A 23,112-nucleotide genomic window follows, 5' to 3' on the forward strand; every position below is an offset into this window, starting at 1 on the left:
GATAGGATCCATATTAAATATATCTTTCTTTGTGTCCCCCAAACCATTTAGCAAGTGCCTAGGGCATAGCTGGTGCTTAGCACAGTGGAGCTGAAGGCACAGGAAGGGGAGGGGACAGGAAGGAGGATGGGGGGGCAGTCAAGAAGGACTCCAAGGCTCTGAGGGAGGGGTTTCAAGGGCATCGGGTGGGTGTCAGCCGAGGAGCTGGCCTGCAGGCTAGAGCTGGTGCGGGCGTGCGGACAGAATGGTGCTCCGGCTGCCCCTGGACAGGTGCCTCAGGCAGGGCAGACAAGGCGCCCTCGTTGGGTTTGCGGTGTGGAGAAGGGCAGTACACAGTGTCCTGCTCCCTCCAGAGGTTGTTTTTGGCAGGGGAACCCACTAGAAGCTTGCCACAAGTTCCCTTGAGCTTTTCAGGGACTTCCTGGAGGGCAGGCCCCCGCCCCCCCCCCCCACCGGGGCAGAATAAACGTGGCTTCCAGGCGCCTGGCTTTCTCTGAAGGGTGCGCGCCCCGCTAGGCCCAGAGGCATCCCTGTCTAGCTCCTCGCTTTCCGTGCCGCTTCCCACCCAGGAAGAGTTCATGGGTGAGCGGCCCTGGAGAGGCAGGGCTGAGGCGCTTGTTGGGAAAGGGGTCTGACGTCAGCCTCCACACCCGTCTCCTGCTCTGCCCTGACGCCGTCTCCACGGAGCTCAGGCTCTTCCTCGCGCTGACCCCATTTCCCCTCAGAAATAGAACACAGGGAAAGTGACCTCCCCCCTACCACAGAAGGAGCCGGCCTTTGAGAGTTAACACGCTCACACCCTCAGCAGCAGGCCTTTCAAAGCGGTGCCCCCTCTACAACCTTCTGTCCATCCCTCTCCCTCAGCTCCTGTCCCCCAGCCCTGGACTCGGGCCCCCACCCTGCCATGCCTGCAGATGCAGGGCACGTGGGATCCCCACCGTCTGCTAACTGCAGACCACGCCACTCCATCAGCCCGGGGTGGGAGGACTGGGGGGGGGGGGCACAACTCACTAGCCATCACCACCAGTCCTTAGACGGGCACTTCTCCAGCTTTAATGGGCATCTGAGTTATCTGGCGATCTCGGGAAAATGCCAGTTCTGACTTAGTAGGTTCTGTTTTTCTAACAAGGCCCCAGGGTAGGTTGGGGATGCTTGTCCACGGACCACACTGCCAGTCGCAAAGATTTAGAACACTCAACTCTGTTTCGGCACCTATGGAGACCCGCCGTGTGTACGTTATGGCCCCTGGTCTCCAGGACGTATGAGAAGAGAGTCGCGTAGGATTTCTCTACATGCGTGAAGAATAGACGAGGGAATGAACGAACGACTCAGGGCACAACCCCACGGTACTGGCGATACGTAAGTGAGGAGTTCGAGGGAGGGAGAGAGATGGGAGACAGAAGCCACCCACTTTCACTTGTCTGGCAGGTTTGGGGCCCCTCCAGGGGTGCCCCTGGAGCCACTGCGCTGTGCCATTCATTGCTGGACGAGTGCCCAGAGCAAAGGCTCTCTGGCTCTGGGACACGGCGGCGGTGGCTGGACGACCTTCCGATGCAGAACCGACTGCCTCACTCACAGCCTCTGCTGGGAGTGCTCGGACATCTCTGCATTGAGGCATTTGTGTTTTTCCCTGCACCCCAGCACCACCAAGGACTGAAGAGAGAGACACACGTTTCTTTGAAGCCAGAACACCATGCACTTTAAGAAAACGCAAGACTTGGTATGAAAGGCTTATGTAAAGGAAGGAAGGAAGGAAGGAAGGAAGGAAGGAAGGAAGGAAGGAAGGGAAATGGGAAGATCATCTCTATTTCTCAAAAAGTAAACCTTAAAAAAAAAACAACAACAACCCCAGACATCTTTCTCTCTTTTTCCGCAAAAGGCCTATCTAGTGGGAGACAAGGTGAAGTGGGAGAGAGGAGAAGTAAGAGAGGCAGGTCTGAGGCAGACTCCATGACAAATAGCGGCATTCATGGAGTCCTCTGCGTCTGGCCTTGATTTCATCCGGATGGCTATGTCTTATTCCCGGTGGCCCCCAAGGCTGACTCCACACTTCTCTGGGAGCCTTGCCATGTCTTCTGCTTCATTGCCTGTTTGCCTTCTTATAGGAGCCAACCCGTGCCCTTTCTATGCCTCTGCATTTTCAAAACCCTACCTGTCCCAGAGGCAAACTTCTCCCAGGAAGCCTTCCCCAGCGTTGCTCTCTGCTATTCTTTCTGTCCTTCTCTCTCTCTCTCTCTTTGTGTGGTTTCTTTTCTTTTCCTTTTTTTTTTTTTTAGGAGGGTACCTTCCTTCCAGCATTTCTCAAATTCCTTTTTTCTCGTTTCCTTTACGAGAATTCAAAGGCAGTCTCTTCACCCTCTCTATCTCGCCGTTTCGTACAGAAGCGCTAAGCTGGAGTCACACGAGGCTGAGACAGGACGGAGGACACTGAGCGGGATTCTTGATGTTGTTTGCATTTGAAGACACATAGTAACACATTTATGCTCCTATGCGATGGAATGTACACCATGAATCTGGAAACCCTATCCTGGATAGTCCTGATTCTGTTACTCTGCCCCCAAAATGCCAAAGGAAAACATAAACACATCTTGAAAGGACGTCTGAACTGAGCCCAACCGACAGAAGCTGAATGTCACTGAACGGGGCGGACCCGCCAGCCCTCCGCCACGGCTGGCCGGCCGTCTGGGTGAAGTGCGGCTAGAGGCTGAGTGAAGTGTGCGCCTTCACCACCTGCCATATTTGGGGTGGGTTTACCTCTTTGGAATGCGAGTCCTTCCTCACTTTATCACTATTTTTAAATGGAATTTGTGCAGAGGGAGAGAAAGACCCTTTCTTTCCAGTCTACCTACAAATATCTTTCCCAGTGAGTCTGTGTCTACGGAAGTCTAAATTTAATATGCCCATAAAAAGGAAAAAATAGTTGAACGGTTAGTTTGTCTACACTATACAAAAATGACTGGCTTCATCCATCTGTCTCACCGCATCGATCTGATCTGGGGCAGATGCACCGATTGTGTCTGTTTGATCGCCAAATGTTCTACCTGCTATCAGGCGTGCTATTCTCCAAGGTGTAAGTGGATGACGAGGCCACGTGGGACCTTTGTCCTCAGCCATCCTTGCTTTTCTTCCACCGAGTGGGGGAACCAGCAGCTCTTTGATACAGTTCTGCAGTTGAAGGCACCGCGGCGCTTCCGCATCTGTTTTGCCCTGCTAGGACAGGAGATTTTTTTTACTTTAAGTGAACAAACATTTATTTTCATTATGTTTCACGGAGACCTTTCTAAAATGTAATGCGTAGCTCCCTGCCTCCTCAAAGGGACCATATTAAACTCAAACGAACATTTTCCTGGACATTGAAGTTCATCACTATGAACCACAGCACTGCGGCAGATGCTATGAAGCTGGATACCCCCTGGTGCCATTGAGGACCATGGAGCATTTGACCCCAGCCCTCTTGGCCCCAGGCTACCATGTCCTTTATTCACTGTGTCAACTTCATATTGCGTTTTCTATCTTCTTTTCTTGTCCCTTCTTGCCATTCTTATTGTGCTTTCGTCCCACAACTGTTTTGCTATCTTACCTCTATCTTTCTGCATCTAGTTGGTGAGGTCAGATGACATTACCTGTGAATGCAATATCTAAACCATGACCAACACACCCAGGGCCAGAGGGGCTGTACTATGCATAAAATGCATATGCTTTTAGTCCGTGACGTGAATTATGGCTGCTCAGGTTTCCGAGTGGTGCTTCTTCCCCTGCTCACCGGTTTATTTCCTCTTCTTTTGAGCTTCTTGGCTATGTTCTGGATAGTGAGATTGCTGGGTAAGTAATCTCCAAATCCATGATTGTTTTTTCTCTTTTTGCCACATACAGGTTCAGTCTTAGTCTGAGTCACAAACTAGAGGTTTTGAAATGGTAGTTGTTTGGATTCACGAATGGGTAAAATATTAATATTGATGTTTAGTTGGCTTTAGGATTTAAATAATTGCCGTAATTTATTTCGGCTTTGTTGATTTAAATTTTAAATTTTATTTTGCTTTGCTCAATTCTCATCTCTGATGAAAAAAAAATCCGCCCCCCCCACCCCCCCGCCCCAGCAAATGGAGAACGAAACTGTATTCACAGATGAACCATGATTCCTGGGAAGAATCCAGAGTTCTTATATGTAGAAAGAGTTCACTAGCAAAGATGAATCACAGCGACAGAGGATGAAATCAAGAGCAACTTAGCTCAGAAGTATGTGGCACTTTGCCGCTGGTCAAACTAGATCACTTTGAAATAGGCTTTACTTTTTTCATATATTTTAGTGTTTTCCCCAAGACTTTGTTTTCGGTTGAACTTTTATGGCCATTTCTATTTGAGGTCAGTTGTATGCATGCCTAGCTTGATAGCTGCCTATGTATTGCTTGCATCACAAAAGAAATCATATTTTGCAACTAAATGCACTAGTCCACAGGGGGTGCACCTAAGGCATTGCTCTTGTCCCAAGGGGCTCCCAGGCTCGTTGCTAAGATAAGACCAGTTAATGCAAGGGTTAAAAAAAAAAATGAAAACCACACAGAAAACATATGTACCTTACAGTGTAACTGTGGATACAGGCTACAAGTGCCAGAGGGATTCAGAAAGGCAGGGAGACATTGTGTTCTAGAGATATCCGAGAAGGCTTCTCAGAGGGGCTTTCACCCAGGGGGTTTTGGGATTTGGTCATCCTACCTTCCCGGTGGAAGATGGGACCCATGGCCCCAAGGAGGGCACTGGGACACTGTGGGCCTGAGAGCGGCTTTCTCTGGGCAGAGGCTGGGGCCGAGGAAAGGCTCAGAGCTTAATGCAACCTCCTTGAACAGGAGGTGAGGAAGAGAGCGAAGGAAGGCCCCTGGCGGGTAGACGAGTTGGAACCGGTGATTCAGTCCCTCACCCACCTCCATCCGGACTGCACGAAAATGTGGAGCCATCTCTTTAAACAGTGACAGTTCTTTCTCTCTCTGGCCAGCACACATGGCACACAAGTCCTGCACTCCTGGAATTCGGGGCTCTACTCGGGGAAGCTTCATAGCATGGGGGAGTGGAGAGAGGGAAGGGAAGCCCAGAACTCCCTGTGTAGCTTCTTCCAAGTGCCCTCAACTTCCAGAAGGAAAGCACAGCCGAGGAGGGGAGATCCGGGCAAGTCAGACCCCCAAGTCCAAGTTTCACGGAAGTTTGTATTTTTCCTAAAGTTGTTTGAGAGACCTGACAGTCCTCGGGCACAGAAAACCATCTCGTCAGGAGGAAGAAGGTCTGTTTGGGGTCCTTTCCTCTCTAATATCAATGGAGTGAGTCACCAGGAGCCAAGAGAAGAGCATGGCTGAGCCCTGAGAAGGAGGCAGCATCCGGCCAAGATGCCCCAAGGGAGCTCACCGGGGAAGGTGAAGTGAGGTGGGAAGCAGCAAGAGGGCCAGGGGGCCAACTAGGAAATTCTGGCTTCTCCCCTGGCTCACAGAACTCGGTCCAGCTGGAGCAGCCGCCTCACTCCCTGGACGGGGCTGCAGCAGTGACCAATGTCCCTGGCCAGAACTGTTCAACCCCGGGCGGCAGTGCCCACTCCCCCCCGGGGCCCTCTCCAGGCCCCCGGCCAGGAAGAGCAGACACCACGTCTGAGCCTGGAACTAGACAGTCCCCCACCTCGGCAGCACGCACGGTTTAGTCTGGGCTCCCTCCGTCCTCTGTAGCTGCTCAAGCCCCCTTCCCAGGGCCTGCCCCCGCCCCCACACCTTCACACAGGTCTCCCTCTGTGCTGTAACACACCGGCCCCTTTCCTGGCGATTGGCTCCGGCCAGCTTCTGCCAAGGCTCCAGAGGAGGCTCTTTCTTCGCAGAGCTGGGTGGGGGAGGGGCTGGGGCCTGTCGTTCCGAATCTCCAGGTGGGAGCCCCGGGGCCAGGTACTCCGGGAAGCGGCCAGAAGGCTAGAAGATAGGCCGGGGCACCTCCCCAAACTTGGCCTTGCTTGCCAGTTTCCAAGAGTTGGATTCCGGATACCATCGCGAGCTCCCCCTGCGCCCTCCTCCCCTCCCCCTGCCCTAGGTCCCAACTCGGAGCCCCGCTAACTCTCCCCCGCTGCTCCTTTCTACCGCTTTCCCTCCTCCCTCCCAAGTCTTTTCCGTCCACGGTCTAGGGCTCGCGGCCTGCGCCTCTGCAAACACCCCCCGCCCCTCCAATCTGGGCAGAACTCCGAGGGGAGGGGCCGGAGGCCCCCCTTCCCGCCTGTGGTCGGAGGGGGCAGCGCCGCAGCCCTGGGTTGGGGGGAGGACAGCAGCCGTCTCTGCGCCCCGCCCGATCAGGCCACTCGGCACACTAGGGGTGGGGGGCGGGAAGCAGGGCTAGCGGAGAGGGGGGTCCGGCCCAGGCAGGTGCGGGCTCTGGCTGGGCCCAGGCCGGCTCTGGGGGCGGGGTCTCAGGTTACAGCCCGGCGGGGGGCCGGGGGCGGCCCGCGGTTTGGGCGAGTTCGCCAGCCTCGAGAGGGGCCGGACGCATATAACGGGCTCCGCGGAGGCGAGAAGACGCAGAGCGCTGCTGGGCTGCCGGGTCTCCTGCCTCCTCCTCCTGCTCCGAGGGCCTCCTGCATGAGGGCGCGGTAGAGACCCGGACCCACGCCGTGCTCCTGCCGCCTCGCTGCGCTCCGCTCGGGCCGGCTCCGCCAGGCCCCGCGGTGAGCCATGATCCGCCTCGGGGCTCCCCAGACGCTGGTGCTGCTGACGCTGCTCGTCGCCGCTGTCCTTCGGTGTCACGGCCAGGATGTCCGTAAGTCGCCCGGTCCCTGCCTGCCACCCTTCTGTGCCGTCCCTTCGCACCCTCCCCCGGCCCTCTCCCTCTCTGGAGCCGGCGGGTCCAGGCTAGAGTGGCTCCCGGGGTCATAGCGCGCCGAGACTTGGGCGCATGATGCGCAGGGGCTCACCTAGCGGAGTTCTCTGTTGGAGCGTCGGCTGGTGCAGGTCGCAGTTGGAGGCATTTGCAGGTCTCTACGTTGCGCAGGAATTTGAAACGTGCAAAGTGTCGGGTCGAGATGTTTGCGCATAGATTTAAGCGCGCTCTTTTCCACCAGCTTTGATAATTAAGCAGGCGCACACCCACCCAACACACCTCCCCGAAGCACTCGGAGTGCAGCAAAACAGGTCGTGGCCCATCGATCTTAGGAGAAGTTGGAAAGGGCTCTAACGAAGGGACGAGCAAGCGCCAAAGGGTTGACCTCGCAGCCGCGTCCAGGGGTTGGTGGCTGGAAGGTTCAAAGGGGAGTTAGACAAAGGAGATGCTCTGAATCTGGTGGGCTGAAATCGGAGGCCACAAAAGAGAGGCTTCCGAGAGGCGCTCTGAGATCTCAGCGCCTCTCGCAGTTTCCTCCCCCTCCCGGCTGGCGCAGGAGCAAGGTGCAGCCCTCGTTCTCATCTCGGCTTTGGCCGTGCCTCTAACGGGCACAGAAACTCCCCGTAGGAGAGGCCATCTGAAAGGCGATAACATTCCAACCAGACCGTGCTTTTTTCAAACTCCCCAGAAAATAGCGCCCCCTCCCCGCCGTCTTCCCCTCCAAACCCCGGAGGTACTACAATGAGTTACTCTTCTAAATTTCTGGAACTCACCGGGCTAGGCTGTGTGTGTGTGTGTGTGTGTGTGTGTGTGTGTGTGTGTGTAGCAGAGGAAGGGGGCACAGTTGGTCAATTGCTATAACAATTTCAGCCGAATATAGTTAGAGATGGCAGTTTTACGGTCTAGTCCAAAGGCGGTTCGGATCTCACCTTTCCATCGTCTCCTTTGGTAAAGTCCCACTGTCTGGGATTATATTCAGGACAAACGAAGCCTGGAAAGTGTATTAGAGAGGTAGAGAGGATTTTTTTTTTCCCCACGTGTTTGGGCACGTTTCCGATGGCTGGGATTCCAGCCCCGTCTTTGTATGTCACAGATTGTAAATCAATCGCAGAGGAAACTGTTTGGGGAGGCGGGATGGAGGTGGGGGGGGGGGATCAAAATCCCTCTGCCGACGAGGCTCTATTTGGTGTCTCCTGCCACCAGGCTGTCTCCAGAGACGGTTTGGAGGGCTCTGGGCCCAGGAGGACTTTCCGTTCATTAGAGTGGCTGACCCAGGCGGGGGCAGGACTGGAGCCCGCGGCGCAGTCGCAGCGAGCCCGGGGCAGAAGATTCTGGCCGGGTCGTCGCGTGCTGCGCTAACCTGGCGGCGCGCTCCCGGGCACTTGCTGGGATACGGTGTGTCCATCAGTGTTTCCGGCTCGGACTGGCTATATTTTTTGTCCTCAATTTCCCTGTACACCCACAAAGCTGTCTTCTTGACTGACCTCTGCTTAGTGCACAGTGAAATTAGCTAAGTGACTTTAAAATAATTCCCAAATTCTCCCTCTGTTATTAGAGGCGCTCACTTAAATGGCAGAGCGCTCTCACCGCCGCAACTTTCCCGGGAGTGAGTGAATTCCACAGTTTCTTGGGCCCAAACCTTCCAGTCGCTCCTCCTCCTCCTCCTCCTCCCCGGGGTGGGGGGGGGGGAGTGCATCGGGGCGGTTGACTTCGCTCCCAGGCGCATCCGAGCCTCGTAACCCCCTCCCCTGGGTCGGTGGACCCAAAGAAGTGACGTGGGGAGAGGCACAGTCTGCGTGGACGTCAGGAATGTCAGAAACCTAGAGCTCGGGCACGCCCCTCCTCCCCATCTGTCCACGACTTTGAGAAACTTATTGGAGGCGGCGTCTTTGACCCACATCTGCATTTCACAGCCCTCGCCTGCGAAAGTGCCCCTCGGCTGAGGGGAGAGACCTCAATCCTCCTTTGTGAGGCTTGTTTGCGTTGGGAGATTGGCAGCGATGGCTTCCAGATGGGGCTGAAATGCTGCCCGTATTTATTTAAACTGGTTCCTTGCGGAGACCTGTGAATCGGGCTCTGTGTGCGCTCGAGAAAAGCCCCATTCATGAGAGGCGAGGTCCGGTGGGTTCCCCCGGACTCCCTGACCCCCCTCTCCACAATGCCCCCCTGTGCCCGCCCGCCGCCACCTCCCGGGCTCCAGCCCTGCGCAAAGCGGCGGCGAAGCAAAAACAGTTCCCCGAAAGAGGTAACTTTTTAATTGGCCTGCCACAAAGGAGCACTTATACCGCGCTGCGGTAAGGAGGGGAACCGGATCAGGCGCGCCGGGATGCTATCGGCAGCGGTTTCGAACAGCAATTATGGTGGTGCTGGGCTCCTCCGTCCACACCTAGGGGATCCGGTTACGGGGCTGGCTCCTTTCTGGGGCAGTCATTTAATCCCACTTTTCACCCTCCCAGTGTCTGTGGGCGAGCCGCGTCCAGAGCTGCTGCCAGAAGTCACCCAGCGGCTCCCACATCCCGCGCTGCCTGGCCCCGCCCCCGCGCATCCCGGGGCCGCCCTTCCTAGAGAAATCTGACCCGCATTCGGGTGCACCCCCTTCTCCCAGCGTTTTCTTTTTTCACCCTGGGCCCTCTTGGGTGAAGGTGGGCTTTTCCTCGGTCCAGACGGGAGACCATTAACCTCTGCTCCTTCTCCTTCCCCACCGCCTGATTTCTACCGTTCCAGCTAGTTTAGCCGTGGGCGTGTCCCCGCAACTTCTGTGTTTACCCTGGGATCCCCCTACTCTGGCCGGGATTATCTTGCCTAAAGGCTGAGCGGATTTCTTCTGGTGGCAAGGGAAGAAAAAAAAAAAAAAAAAAAAAAGGAAGGTTTATCTTTAGGTTTTCAGAGTCTCCTTAAAGAGCAGGAGGCAGGCCCATTTCTTTCTCCGCCCACCTGGTTTGTGGCGCTTTCCTATTATTCATCCCCTGCAGCTGCCTTCGCTTTGGGGATTTTGATGAGAAAAACAGCGCTGGGCGCTCCCTAGCACGTGGTGCGGGCCCTTCAGCCCCTGGCGCTCTCGGGAGCGCTCTTGTCAGCACAGGTTTCGTTTGCAGGGTGAGTTCCAGACGGCAGGGCGCTGGTGGAGAGGGACTAGTCCGTGCCGTTCTCGGTCTTCATTCTTGGAGGAGGCCAGGCCCGGACTGGCTAATCTTAGCCCAGGCCAGGCATTCAAAGCCCCCAGCGCCCTCCCCGCCCCCCCCCCCACATTGAGGTTTGTCTTCAGATGAAGGTAGGGTCTCTCCAGGGAGGGCTACAGCTGGAGGTCAGCAGAGGGGAGCCCCTACGCCCTTCTTGTCTCCCAAGGCATTTTGTTAGCCTGCTGGGGGTCCCAAGGGCATTGTTTGAATGGGCCCCTATCCTCCTCCCCAAATTGGCCCGAATTCTAATATGATTTAAGTCGTGGGACATGATCCTATTTCTAACCGCTCCTCCTTTAACCCCCACCCCGTATATCCGCTTTTGGAATCTGGTGGTTTATAGATTCTAATTCTTGTGGGTTGAATTTTCTACATGCCTCTTGCATTGTAGCTGTCAGTCGTATTTAGCAAATCCCGTAGTTCCTAGAGGAAGGCAGAAAAAAGGCCTCTGTTCCTGTGCTGGGGGGGGGGGGGGGCGGGGTCTCTCCATTTTCCCCTCTCCTCTGGACAGTTCCTGAGTTCCCACTCGGAGTCCCAGCCCCCCCAACACCCTCGGGTCTGCCCCAGGCATTCGGAAGAGAATATGCTAACAGTAGCACCCCTCGCCCACCTTCACTGCTGGGGCAGGGTTTTCACTGGTCAATAGATAGCACAGTGCAAGGTGCACAATAAACATATGTTGACTACACAAAAGATTGAATGATGTCTTAGAAAAATGATTTCCAAGTTCTCTACTTTTGGATGTCCGGAGCCCACATTCTTCAGCGTTCGAATGATGTCAAGTTGACTGCAACCTCTTTCTCTTTTTCTCTTCTGGCTCCCCACCCCCTCCTTCCCTTCACTCTCTGCTTCCCCTGCCCCGCCCTTGGTGCAGAGAAGGCTGGCAGCTGTGTGCAGGACGGGCAGAGGTATAATGATAAGGATGTGTGGAAGCCCGAGCCCTGCCGGATCTGTGTCTGTGACACTGGGACTGTCCTCTGCGACGACATAATCTGTGAAGACATGAAAGACTGCCTCAGCCCTGAGACCCCCTTCGGAGAGTGCTGCCCCATCTGCTCAACTGACCTCGCCACTGCCAGTGGTCGTAATTTATTTATTTCCTCTTCCACATAAATAAATTACTTGCAGGTGCAGCAAACCTCCCATGGATGCTGGTCATCTCTGCGCGGCAGAGGGGCTGGTTATCCATGGGACCCCGGCAGCTGAAGCTGAAAGGAAAGGCCACTTCTTGCCTGCGGGTTGAAAGTGAATGAGCCTGGGACACTAGAGGGGTCCCTCCTCACCTAAAACCTCCAAAAAAGTACGCTTCCAAGATACGGAAGGACAGATGTGATTCCACAAAAGTATCCTCTCTGGAATCCTCTCTGATCACTAGAGCCGCAATGGAGAGCCCATATCCTGTGGGCCGAACCCCAGATTAATTCCCCAGATTAATTAGTTACCCACACCTTGTCTTCTCTGTAGACGACCACTAATGGTCTTCAGTGGGGAGACAGGGCGGGCTCCCTCTTTGAAATCTGGAACGTTGGTGGCAGTTGCCTTTTGTTTTCTTTACCTCTCTTGGAGTTAACTGCCAATTACGAAGCGAGTTAATAGGAGAAGGAGGGGCTGGGCTCTGAGAGATGGCGCTGGGCTGGAGCCCTGCAGGCGTGCGCTCTGGTGGGTTTACTCACTCCCAGCCAGAACCAGTGCTGGTGGACCACATGTGTGCACGTGACCCCTCCCCAGCACTTGAACATACGCCCCATCTCCCTGCGGGGGAAAGGGGGGGTGGGGACGGGCACATGCCTAGGTCTCTTGGGTGGCCCTCACTGTCCCCTTCCTACTCAAACAGAGAAGAAAGTTGAAAGGGAGGCAAGGAGCTGCCCTTCCTTAACACCTTCACCAACACTGGCAAGCTGCTTTTGTGGTCTAGATTTCCCGATCATTTCTGAGGCCCCAGTGGGGGAAGTGGTGAGGGCCTCACTGCTTTGAAGGGGGAAGGGATCATTGAGTTGGGGGGGGGGGGGGGGGTGCTGGCTTCGATGCTCTCTATAACTCCTCTGCCCTGCTGTGTTTTTGTGCTCGCTTCAAGGAGACCCCGCTTGAACGTAAGACCCTTCTACCTCCCTAACCCTTCTTCCGGGAGGGCTTGGGCTGTGTGGGAAGGGCTTCCTCCCCTGTGAGGAGAGAAGAGACTGGACCTTCTGCCACCTTCTGGTGCTTCCTTTCTTGGTGCTCATGAGATCTTGAGCTGCTCATTTTCTCTTCATACGCCCCGCTCCATTCTTTTGCATGCTGACTGCTTTCTCAATAACAAAGTCTGGGTCCTCTCCATTCCTCGTGGGACCTCCAGCAACCCCAGGACCCCAGTGACCCTAACATCCCAACAGAGGGACAGGAAGCTGCCTCCTTCCCGGGTTGCATCCTTGTCTTTGTTTAATCCATTAGAGAGTGTTTGAGCACAAGAACTTGTGCTAACCCATCTCACAAATCTTTCATTCTTCTCTATTCTTTCCCACTTGCAGGGCAACCAGGACCAAAGGTAAGGGTTTTTTTTTTTTTTTTTTTTTTTTTTTTTTTAAGTTTATTTGAGAGAGAGACAGAGAGACAGTGTGAGAGGGGGAGGGGCAGAGAGAGAGAGGGAGGCACAGAATCTGAAGCAGGCCCCAGGCTCAGAGCTGTTCGATGCAGGGCTCGAACTCCCGAGCCTAGCGGGGAGATGGTGACCTAAGGTGCAGTCGGAGACTGAACCGACTGAGCTACCCAGGTGCCTCTCTTTTCCTTGTTTTGGTTCTGTTTTTGCTTTCTTCAGGAGCAATGTTGTGCTCACCCAGCCTGTGATTTTGTAGGCAGCAGGCAGAGCTCTGTGTTACGGGGCGGGGGGGGACCTCAGTGCTCAGGCTGCAGGGCAGGGTTTCGTGCTGGGGGCTTTAGTGGGCTTGTGTGGCTCCGTCCTCACAATGTGTCGTGTTTCAGGGACAGAAAGGAGAACCCGGAGACATTAAGGATGTAAGTACACATTGTCCTCACGTCGGTTGCCTCCACTGCTCCGAGGGGGTCAGCTCCTTGGGCTCCCTCTAACTTGCCATCCTCTGGGTCTCTGTCTCTCTCGCAGATTGTAGGACCCAAAGGACCTCCTGGGCCTCAGGTAAGAAAGGGAGAAATCCCTTCTCCCACCTCTTCCTCAAGTCACTGCTCTGCAGGCCCCTGGCCATGCTGTCATCTCATCATTCCCTTCACCTTCAGGGACCTGCAGGTGAACAAGGACCCAGAGGGGATCGTGGCGACAAAGGTGAAAAAGTGAGTAGAGAAAAGCCGCCCCAGATCCTCCGGGCATCCCCCCTGCCCCCTCCCATGTGCATGACCACCTCCTCGGGGGCAGCCGTGGCCAAGGGGGTTCTTGTGTAAATCCTGCTTCACACGGGTGCCCTTCTCTCTTTCTGCCAAGGGTGCCCCTGGACCGCGTGGCAGAGATGGAGAGCCTGGGACCCCTGGAAATCCCGGCCCCCCTGGTCCTCCTGGCCCCCCTGGCCCCCCTGGCCTCGGTGGAGTAAGTATCCTTATGTCCCCTTCCTTCAGCTGCCCCTCCAGAAAAATGTGGCTTCTAAATTGCTACTCCCGCTTACCTGGCTGGCTCCCAGGCCTGCCAGCAGTGTGTGCACAGCCTGCCCGTGGGCTTCTCCCCGGGCCTGTAATTTAGCGGAATCACATATTAGGCATCAGACTGTGGCGCTAAGGGATGACTTTTTTCACTCACTGGGTTTCTGCAAAGAAAGTCTTCAGTTACCTGGCTCCCAGGCGTCTGTACTGTGTGGTTGATTCTTGGGCATGGGTGTGGGGCCGGGGGAGAGGATGACTGGGCACTTGTAGTTCCCTGGAAGAAGAGAGACCACTGTCCTTGGAAGACATTTAATCGTGGCCCTTGCCAAGTACATTCCAAGGGACTATTCATTCTCATGAAAGAGCGCCACTGAGTGAAGGTGTGTGGCTCCAGTCATTTTTGGAATTAAGCCAGTCAACGAATTGTGTTATTGTCCAGTTTTTGCAGGTTTGCCGTTTTGATGTTTGTTGCGTTTCAAATTCTTGAGTGGCTCGCAGATGCCTGCTACCTTCCTTGCTGAAAAATCTTAAGGTTGTGGGTTTTAGTCTTTGGCTGGACGATAAAGACCTGGAAATTTTTTTCTCTGAAACCCTGAGAAGCGATGTTTGAGTTACATTTCTCAACGTAGGTTAAACAGCCTACTTACCATTTTAGAATTTATTTTTTTTTAACGTTTATTTATTTTTGAGACAGAGAGAGACAGAGCATGAACGGGGGAGGGTCAGAGAGAGAGGGAGACACAGAATCTGAAGCAGGCTCCAGGCTCTGAGCTGTCAGCACAGAGCCCAACGTGGGGCTCGAACTCACGGACCGTGAGATCGTGACCTGAGCCAAAGTCGGCTCAACCGACTGAGCCACCCAGGCATCCCCCATTTTAGAATTTAAAGTGTAATCCTGTAAAATGAAATACAAGTCACGGATGCTTCTCCAAATAGCACTGCATCTTCCAGGGAAATGAGTGTGCCGCTGTCATCTAATAACACATTTCCACACCAGTTGTTCAGGAATCGTTGGTAATTCTATCCGATGCTAGGTTAGTTTCCAACAATTAGAGTTTATCTGAAGTTAAGGTTTGTTTTTTTTTTTTTCGATACCGATTTACAGTGGAACTACACGGAGCCTGTCGGGCTCCTAATGTGGTTGGGTTTATTTGCAGAACTTCGCTGCCCAGATGGCCGGAGGATTTGATGAGAAGGCTGGTGGTGCCCAGATGGGAGTGATGCAAGGGCCAATGGTAAGACAAGACACCAGTTTTTTGGGTTTGGTTTTTTTTTGGCAGCCAAAATGGCAGGCGGTGGCCCTTAGCAGAGTCAGGGAAGCTGACAACCTCACTTTACAGATAATTGCGTAGAGCAGCTCTTCTCCACCGGTTATGTAACCTCCTATGCGGTTAGCCCAACGCATTTGGTTTTTAATGGTGACGGATGCCGGTTTCAATGATGCGCTGGAGTGACCAAGAAGAATGAGGATAGAGAGACACATATAGGCTGGTCTGTTGCAAGGCTGGTTGCTACTGCTCTTGGACTGAGAACTGAAGAACGCAGACAGCAGCCACTGTTCTCCAGCATCCACAAGGCTTCCAGCAGGAAATCTCGGCCCTGCGGCTTGGATTTGGCACATGCTAAATGAAACTCAGACTTTAGTAAACATGGCTGCGGGCCAGGAGAGAGCAAGGCCAGCTTCTCTATCCAAATGGTGCCTATAAATAAATAGATTGTTGTGCGGGGAGCGGGAAATGAGAGGGAGCAGCCACTGGATGCCCCCTCCCCATGGGGTAACTTTGTGTCTTTTGTCTGGGCCCTCGGCTGGGAGGAGGTGGCCCGCCGGAGGCCGCTGGCGAGCCAATTCCGCTGAGCTTCCTCCTTTTCTGTTCCGATGCAGGGCCCCATGGGACCTCGAGGGCCTCCAGGCCCTGCTGGTGCTCCCGTAAGTACTGGGTCTTTCCTGGTGGTGGTGGCGGCGCGGATGCTTTCAAGCTCTTGGGTGTCAGTTTGTAGGGCTAACCTGGTGTCCTCCTGTTACTTTTTAGGGACCTCAAGGATTTCAAGGCAACCCTGGAGAACCTGGGGAACCCGGTGTCTCTGTGAGTGCCAGCGCCGGGCCCTGTCCTCCCCCTGGGGAGCCTCCAGTGATGGACCACCCAGCTCCTGGCACTGTCACCTCCCTGGCTCTGCCCAGAGCTTTCCCAGGGGAGGGCTCCAAGGAAATCTAGATGCCACTTCTTAGCTCTGTGGGATCTCTGACAGAGAGCCACGGCAGGCGAGGACCACCAGGAGCTCTGTCACAACAGTCCCCTTTCTGGGCCGCCCCTGGCCTGTGCCGCCTGCTGCCTTCCAGTAGAGTCGGCCCTGCACGCTCACTCTCTCTCAGCACAGAGTGGGAAGACCCCTGCACCCCATCTTTCTTCCTTATGGGGGGAACTAGATTCCAGAGGCTACAGTCCCAAAGTTTTGTCTACCGATCAGGTATCGTCCCGCTCCGGCCATCTCTTAGACTCCCTCACTTTGTTTGTAGGGTCCCATGGGTCCCCGCGGTCCTCCTGGCCCCCCTGGAAAGCCTGGCGATGATGTGAGTATACCTGAATAGTCAAACGAGTGGATGCCTCCTTTGAGAGGGTCTGGAGGGGGTGTATGTGCTGGGGCAGAAGCGCCCTTGGCTTGGTCCGGGGGAAAGTGTCCTTAGGGGCAGAACTGGTCAGTCGGAGTCTCAGACCCTGTCTACTGTCTACATTCCCACTTGCGAGCGCCCGGGGACTGCTTGGGACCCACTGGGGAGGGAAATAATTAAAACATCATTAGCTCCACGAAGGGAAATTGAGAAACAAGAGAAGGGAAAGGGAAAACACAGAGGGACAGATGTAGAGAAGGAAAAACAAAGGAAGACACTCAACAGCCCAGCATTATCTTACTTGTAAATGAGTTAGGAAAAGCGCAGCCTGAGTCAGGATGTCTGCAAAGGATGCAAACGAAGTGAAGGGAGTTGGCTCTCGAACTATTCTTATGAATCGCATTAGACAGTAAAAAGTCTCTCAGGGTAAGGCAACGCTGGCCCTATCAGCAGAGCCTAGGAGGGGGAGAGAGAAAAGCCCCCGGGGGGCAGCTGGGGGCTACTGGGGACAGAGAAGCTTGCCCAGCTGTCTGAAAGAATGCATGGTGACCCAGGAAAGGCATTCAAAGTGTGGAATCTGAAGGAGGTGGCGGGGGCGGGGCGGGGCGGGCAGGGAGTAAGCAGGTGGGCAAAGGCATAGAAAACTAAGAGGAGAGAGGTGATCTGGATCGTGCCAACTGTGCTACCTTGTCTTCTGGAGAAGCTGAAATACATCTCTCTCCCTTCAGGGTGAAGCCGGAAAGCCTGGAAAATCTGGTGAAAGAGGCCCTCCTGGCCCTCAGGTAAAGCCCTCCCCGCCTTTCCCAGCCCCGAACCTCATTGTGAGTCTCCCTCCTTTGCAGCCAAGGCAGTGGCCTCGCACCCAGCTCATCCAGTTGGGTTAGCGCACTTCTAAAGTAGAATTCCAGCAGCCCCTACGTACATCAGACCTTCGTGCTGATGTTTAGGATCCTAACACAGGCCCACGGGGTGGGGATGGCGAGGCAGCTGTTGTTTACAGCCGTTTTCCCATAAGATGGGGGAAGCACGGCGAGGGGGGCTCTGGGACCTACTGAAAGAACTGTCCAAGTGCTGGGCTTCTGACCGCCCCCCCTCCCGCCCCGGCCTGAGGGAGCTGGCTTTGGAGACTCTCTGCAGTGCGGGTCTGCCTCTCCTGGGCCCTTCCGCACTGTGCCTTCAACGTCTCCTCTTTGGACTGCAGGGTGCTCGCGGCTTCCCGGGAACCCCAGGCCTTCCTGGTGTCAAGGGTCACAGAGTAAGTATCACGGACGCGGGTGTTGGGAGGCAGGAATTGCCCTGGGGAGAGAAAAATCATTTGGGGGGCATGAATCTTCTTCCAGAAGTGTGATCGAATGTTTTCTCCTGTCCCCTAGGGCTACCCAGGTCTAGATGGTGCTAAGGGAGAAGCTGGTGCTCCAGGTGTGAAGGTAAGGACCAAGAAGCACATGGGGACAATGGAGGAGCCTTTCTTTCCGGTCAAGGAGATGCTATTGAGTCCGTGGAGTTAGGATGTCAGAACGGCTTTGGTTGGGAACACCCAGTCCTGCATCCTGATGGATGAGCAGGAGGCCTGGAGAGCTCGGGGAATTGTCCCTCACAGAACTGAACTTTGGGGGGGTCTTGGTGGTAGCTGAGTTGACCAGAGATTTCAGCTTCCTCCTTGGGAGTTTTCTGGGGGCAGTGGGGTCCCACTCACTGACACTGTGCATCTTTTTTCCAGGGTGAGAGTGGTTCACCGGGTGAGAATGGTTCTCCGGGCCCAATGGTGAGTGTGAATATCACCCCCGGGGGAGGCCCTCGGGAGGCTCTTCAGACATCTTCTAAAGCCTAGTAGATGACTCTGCTATGGACACCACTGCTCCCTTTGTGCAGAGGATATACTCGGTTTTGTAGATTTGATCTGGTTACGATCAGATCCAAAAGCTAAATTTATCAGCTAGATGATTTGTTCAAGGTGTCACCAATGTTTCCTTAAAATAGCCCGTGAACACACTTAGGATGTGCTTTAGTTTTTTAAAATTCTGTTTATTCTCCACGTTTTGAGGGGGGTGTTCGTCTATTGCACAAAGCAAGGCACGCCTGTGACCAGACTCCTGACAGTAATGACAGGAGCGTGTGTGTGATCTGCTGGGCAGAAGAACTTTGATGTGATATGAGAAGTTCTAGATGGGTCGGGAAGGCAGGATCAGGGGCATCCACACCTTTGCCTCCCGGGCACACGCACGCTCCCCACTCCAGTGTCTGGGAAGGACTTGCGGAGCGTCGTTAAGCCGACTCATGCGTGTGTTGTCCTGGTGTGTGTGTTCCAGGGTCCCCGCGGCCTGCCTGGTGAGAGAGGACGGACTGGCCCTGCTGGGGCTGCGGTGAGTAATGACAAGGCCAAAGGCCACCTTTTGGCCGGCCCTTTAGAGATTACAAGGCACTTTTGTGGGTGGCTGTTTTGCTTGACCCTCAAAATGACCCCGTGAGGCGCAGAGAGCATTGTCACCCCGTGAGGATTATCTCTGAGTGACCCTGCTGCAAATCCCCAGGCCGAGTCTGCACCGTTGAAGGACAGCGATGGGAGGGTTGGTTGGTGAGGGCAGGATTCTCTCTTAACCAGTCTGGATGGTGCAGGTAATCCCTTTCACAGGGCCCCCCCAACCCCCACGCCCCCGGTCAATCCAGTTTGAACTTATGGACAGACTTACGGTGCTGTGCTACTGTCTGTTCTTTCTGGCTTTTGAGATGATGCCCTATTAAAGCATAACAGTCTAGCATCAACTAGGCACATGGGGTCTTTATACTTGACATTGCTGCTGCCGCTGGTGATACTGTGATAGATAATCCCAGTGGCCACCCTGCCACAGGCACTTCCTTGGGTTAATACCTTACATGCTTTGTCTCACCGAATCTTCCCTCATATCCTGTGAAGTAGATTCTGTTCTTCTCCCCATTTTAGGGAAGGAGAAACCGAGGCACAGAAAGGTTGCATAGCTTAAGACCCTGCTCGGCAGCCTCCGCCTCTGGTGGCCTCTTGTTGACGTGGGAAGTGAAGGGCGCGGGGATTTGCAGGGGATTTGCGGCGGGCGGCGGAGGGCGCAGGTGTTTATTTCTGATCCCTCAGCAATGGAGAGCCCTTGTAGGCGCTTGGTCAGGCGAGTGATGTGATGAAAGCTGTGTTTAAGAAAGATTATGCTTTCAGTTGAGCTCATACCCCAGCCACCCAGGCTCCGAGGCCCCTCCTCATAGGCCGTTGCAGGGCTGGCCAAAGTAAATCAGCTCACTCACTCTGCTGCCTCCTGCATAATGTGTCCGTTTGGCAGAAATTTCCCTCCAGAGCAGATCAGTGAGATACAGGCAGCCCCGACCCCCGTTTGTCCCCCAGAGCTGCTGAGGTGCCTTGTCCCAGGGTCACTTTGTGTGAGGGGATTAGAGAGTGCTGGGGCTGCCAAGAAACACTGCTATTTTTGCAGATTATTAGGACCTGGACTGTGGCTCTTTGGCCGGGCCCGGAGCTGTGGTGGCCGCACCCTGTCAGGGGCAGAGACGAGCCGCATCCCTGTTCTTCCTCCTTCCCAAGCACAGCAGGCCTTGCTCCTTGCTCCTCCCCGCTGGTTCCTGTCCCCGCAGTAGTCAGGCTGGCAGGCTGCGTATAGGCTTTGGCATAGAAAGTTGACAACGTCACGCAGTTCCAAGTGCAGGCCTGGTGTCAAGGCTGGGCCCGGGACGGGGCTGGGCTGGCCTCTGCCTGCTGTGGTCACGTGCCCTCTTGGGCCAGACTGTGCCCTCTCCCAGCTCTGCTGCAGGGAGAGCCACCGATGCCAGCTCAGGCCTCGCGGGTCATGCTGGGCCCCAGGCCTCTCCTCTGGCCAACCCCCGGAGGGAGGGTGCTCCATAGCTTCCCGAAGCAGCCGGCCTGGCCCAGAATGGGCCGTGGCCAACGCTGAGGCTTTATGTTCCCTCTGACATTTTTTTTCTGTCAAGTCTCCTCTTGCGTTCCTGTTTAATGCCAGTCTAGAGCATCTCAGTCAGGAGAAATGGATCATAGCCAGGAAGAAGATTTGAGTCTTATTTAAAATATGAGCTCCCCCCAAAGCATCCTTCTTCAGCACCCTAGAAGAGGCAGAGGCAGGCAGGCAGGGCCCAGCTTGGGAAAGGTCACCTTCTGGCCTGCTCCAGTCCCCTGCCAAGGACCAGGTGCCGGGCCTAGCCTAATGGTTCCTAGAGTTTGGGTAAAAGTTCCCTGGGCCCTGAGGGGCCTTGAGAGAGAAAGGCGGGGGGGGGGGGGGGAGTGGGGGGCTGGTGGGTAGAATGTGCTCACCACAAACCTGCGGGGAAACCCTCAAAATTAGTCCTAGAGAGCGACCTGGCGGCCCTGTCTTTCTGTGTAAAGGACTCTCAGGGGCAAGAGCTCAGATGTGTTCCTCAGGTTGTGCCCAGGGCTCTGTCCCTATCGCAGAACACGGCTTCTTCCTGGGCCAGCGGCAGCATCTGTGTTTCCTTAGAAATAGGTTGTCTACAGTGGGTGGGGAGAGGGCGGAGCCCAGAGGCATCCTGGACCTAACCAAGGGGAGGCCTTAACCAAGCCTCAACCAAGGAGGATAACCAAGCCCCTGGAAGTGTTTCCCCCTGCGAGCAGGTGGGAGGAATTGTGTGAGGTTTGCTGCTTGGCTGTTTCATTGTCCTTTGGCCTGATTCACTGAGTCTTTATTTTTTTATTTATTTTTTTATTTATTTATTTTTTCAACGTTTATTTATTTTGGGGACAGAGAGAGACAGAGCATGAACGGGGGAGGGGCAGAGAGAGGGAGACACAGAATCGGAAACAGGCTCCAGGCTCTGAGCCATCAGCCCAGAGCCCGACTCGGGGCTCGAACTCACGGACCGCGAGATCGTGACCTGGCTGAAGTCGGACGCTTAACCGACTGCGCCACCCAGGCGCCCCTCACTGAGTCTTTAAATGATAACTTGGCCTTGATGTTGGGGATATTTGGGGTCTAAATGGAAGTTTAAGAAATGATGGAATAGCTAGGAGAGCACCCAAGCTGTGTTTAAGCTCAGAATTTGCCCGCTGCTGCCCCCAACACGGAGGGGTTCTGGGGCTGCTCCTCGCTGGGGGGCTGCCCTGCACCCATCCCTGGCCAGCCCCCCACTCAGCCCTGAGGCCCCTGGGGCCCAGCGCCGCCCACATTTTCTGTGGGGGGGCGGGCACTGTGGGCGGGGAGGGCCTGGTCTCTTGGTCAGGCACCTCTCACCACGGTCGCTTCTTCCCCCCCCTGCTTATAGGGTGCCCGGGGCAACGACGGTCAACCAGGCCCTGCTGGGCCTCCGGTAAGTGCCTGTCATCTGTGGTAGGTTTACCCGAGTCCCTTTTAGCAGCCCAGTGGGGTTGGCAGTGCTGGCGCCTCTTGGGCAAAGGGAGAGGAATCCGTATCACCCTAGCCTGTCGATAACAAGCTTTGAAGCAACGGTTCATTTTTCTCAGCCATCCTCTTGGCATTTTTTTGAGGAGGCATAGATAGGGAGGTAAAAGAATCATCTGCTTCTCACCATGTGTATAGTTAGAAACCGGCTTTGCCTCGTGAAGCCAGGCTCAGGCAGAGGGGGCGGTTTTTGCCCAGGGACTTTGAGCCACGATGGATGTAGTGCAAAATCAGTGCAAAGGTGGGGAGTGTGAGGTGTGGGGGTGGCTCGCTTTGGGGGTTACAGAAACACTGCCCAGAAACAGCATTCTCCTCTCCCCCTCCTCCCTTCCTCCAGGGTCCCGTGGGTCCTGCTGGTGGTCCTGGCTTCCCTGGTGCTCCCGGTGCCAAGGTACGTGCCCTGCAGGTGGAGTCGGGAGCCGCCCCCTCCCCACCCCATCACCCTCACCGACTGCCCCCTGGACAGTCCCCACTTCCCTTCTGAGGAGTGTGTCCCACCCCCGCCCACTGCTGCTCTCGGCGGAGGCAAGGACGAGCCAGGCGGTTCAGTCACCAGATGGAAGGGAAAGTAAGATGTAACGATAAGAAGCCGGAGGTGCAGTTTCAGCGTCAGACCGGGGAAGGGAGGAAAAGATGGGGAGACACCGGAGATCTGGGAGGGAGCAGAAGACCAGGAACTGGAGGACGGCAAACTCTAGACCCGGAAGAGAGCTGGAGGAAGTGGGCAAGGAGATAGCTCCAAGCTTCCCTCTCGCCCCCACCCCATCGGGGGCCTGGCTCTTCCAGGCAGTGTGAACAGAGTTCTTCCAAGGATTAATAGGGGCCAGTGGGAGGCCAGCCAGTTCAGGGAAAGGCCCCTGTGGCCCAAGAAGGATTCCAGTGCGCACGTTCCCTGGGAATTCTCTCCCGGGGCAGCCGGGAGATGAATAAGGAGCCTCCATGTGGTCACTGGCATCAGGTTGCCTTTCCCCTCCTGGAGGTTTCCATGGCAACCAGACAGTGTCTGAGGCCCTGGGAGCTGGGTGAAGGAGACCCATTGTGAAGAGGGACGGCGGAAGGTGAGGGGGCCTGACCTTTAGAAAATAATAATTACAAGAGTGGAGCAAGAATGTTCTGAGAAGAAACCTGAGGAGGCTCTGCCCCGCCTCCAGGTCAGCAGTCCTCCCCAGAGGACTCCGCCGGCCAGAGAGTCCGGATCGCAGCCAGTTGTAACTTTCAGGAAAAAAATGAAAGTAAAAGCAGAGGCCATTTTGGGGGGTTGCGGGACCTGCCAGAGGCCGAGGAGGACTGGACTGTGGTCAGAGCAGGGGCAAGTGGAGTGGGGCGCTGGTCCCGGCTTGCTTGCGTCCTGGCTTCCTGGCTGGCTTCAGACAGGCCTGGGCCGGAGCCTGGGGGTGGCGGCGTTCGCACATTGGCCAGACGCAAGTGGAGTGGTGCCCTGAGCCCAGATGTCCGAGGGCCTCCCTTTCCCCGGTGAAGGAATAGGTGGAGAGTGGGAGGTAAA

At 55.2% G+C, this 23,112-nt stretch overlaps 1 protein-coding gene across 2 annotated transcripts in view; it reads left to right on the forward strand.

Annotated features, from left to right (window-relative positions):
* The first annotated feature begins 6,523 nt into the window (after window positions 1-6,523).
* Window positions 6,524-23,112, forward strand: part of COL2A1 (collagen type II alpha 1 chain) — a 31,581-nt gene continuing 14,992 nt past the window's right edge. The window contains exons 1-18 of one of the 2 annotated variants that reach the window (XM_040488323.1): window positions 6,524-6,774; window positions 10,888-11,094; window positions 12,521-12,537; window positions 12,972-13,004; window positions 13,111-13,143; window positions 13,242-13,295; window positions 13,444-13,545; window positions 14,753-14,830; window positions 15,478-15,522; window positions 15,626-15,679; window positions 16,111-16,164; window positions 16,932-16,985; window positions 17,405-17,458; window positions 17,577-17,630; window positions 17,924-17,968; window positions 18,513-18,566; window positions 21,472-21,516; window positions 21,946-21,999. In XM_040488323.1, the coding sequence (XP_040344257.1) occupies window positions 6,690-6,774; window positions 10,888-11,094; window positions 12,521-12,537; window positions 12,972-13,004; window positions 13,111-13,143; window positions 13,242-13,295; window positions 13,444-13,545; window positions 14,753-14,830; window positions 15,478-15,522; window positions 15,626-15,679; window positions 16,111-16,164; window positions 16,932-16,985; window positions 17,405-17,458; window positions 17,577-17,630; window positions 17,924-17,968; window positions 18,513-18,566; window positions 21,472-21,516; window positions 21,946-21,999 (1,122 nt within the window). In that variant the 5' untranslated portion in view covers window positions 6,524-6,689. The remainder of the gene's footprint in view (window positions 6,775-10,887; window positions 11,095-12,520; window positions 12,538-12,971; window positions 13,005-13,110; window positions 13,144-13,241; window positions 13,296-13,443; window positions 13,546-14,752; window positions 14,831-15,477; window positions 15,523-15,625; window positions 15,680-16,110; window positions 16,165-16,931; window positions 16,986-17,404; window positions 17,459-17,576; window positions 17,631-17,923; window positions 17,969-18,512; window positions 18,567-21,471; window positions 21,517-21,945; window positions 22,000-23,112) is intronic. The other variant, XM_040488324.1, reaches the window with a different exon arrangement.

This window comes from Herpailurus yagouaroundi, unplaced genomic scaffold (genome assembly GCF_014898765.1).
Source record: "Herpailurus yagouaroundi ecotype Mexico unplaced genomic scaffold, PumYag 166, whole genome shotgun sequence".
NCBI classification, from domain to species: Eukaryota; Metazoa; Chordata; class Mammalia; order Carnivora; family Felidae; genus Herpailurus; species Herpailurus yagouaroundi.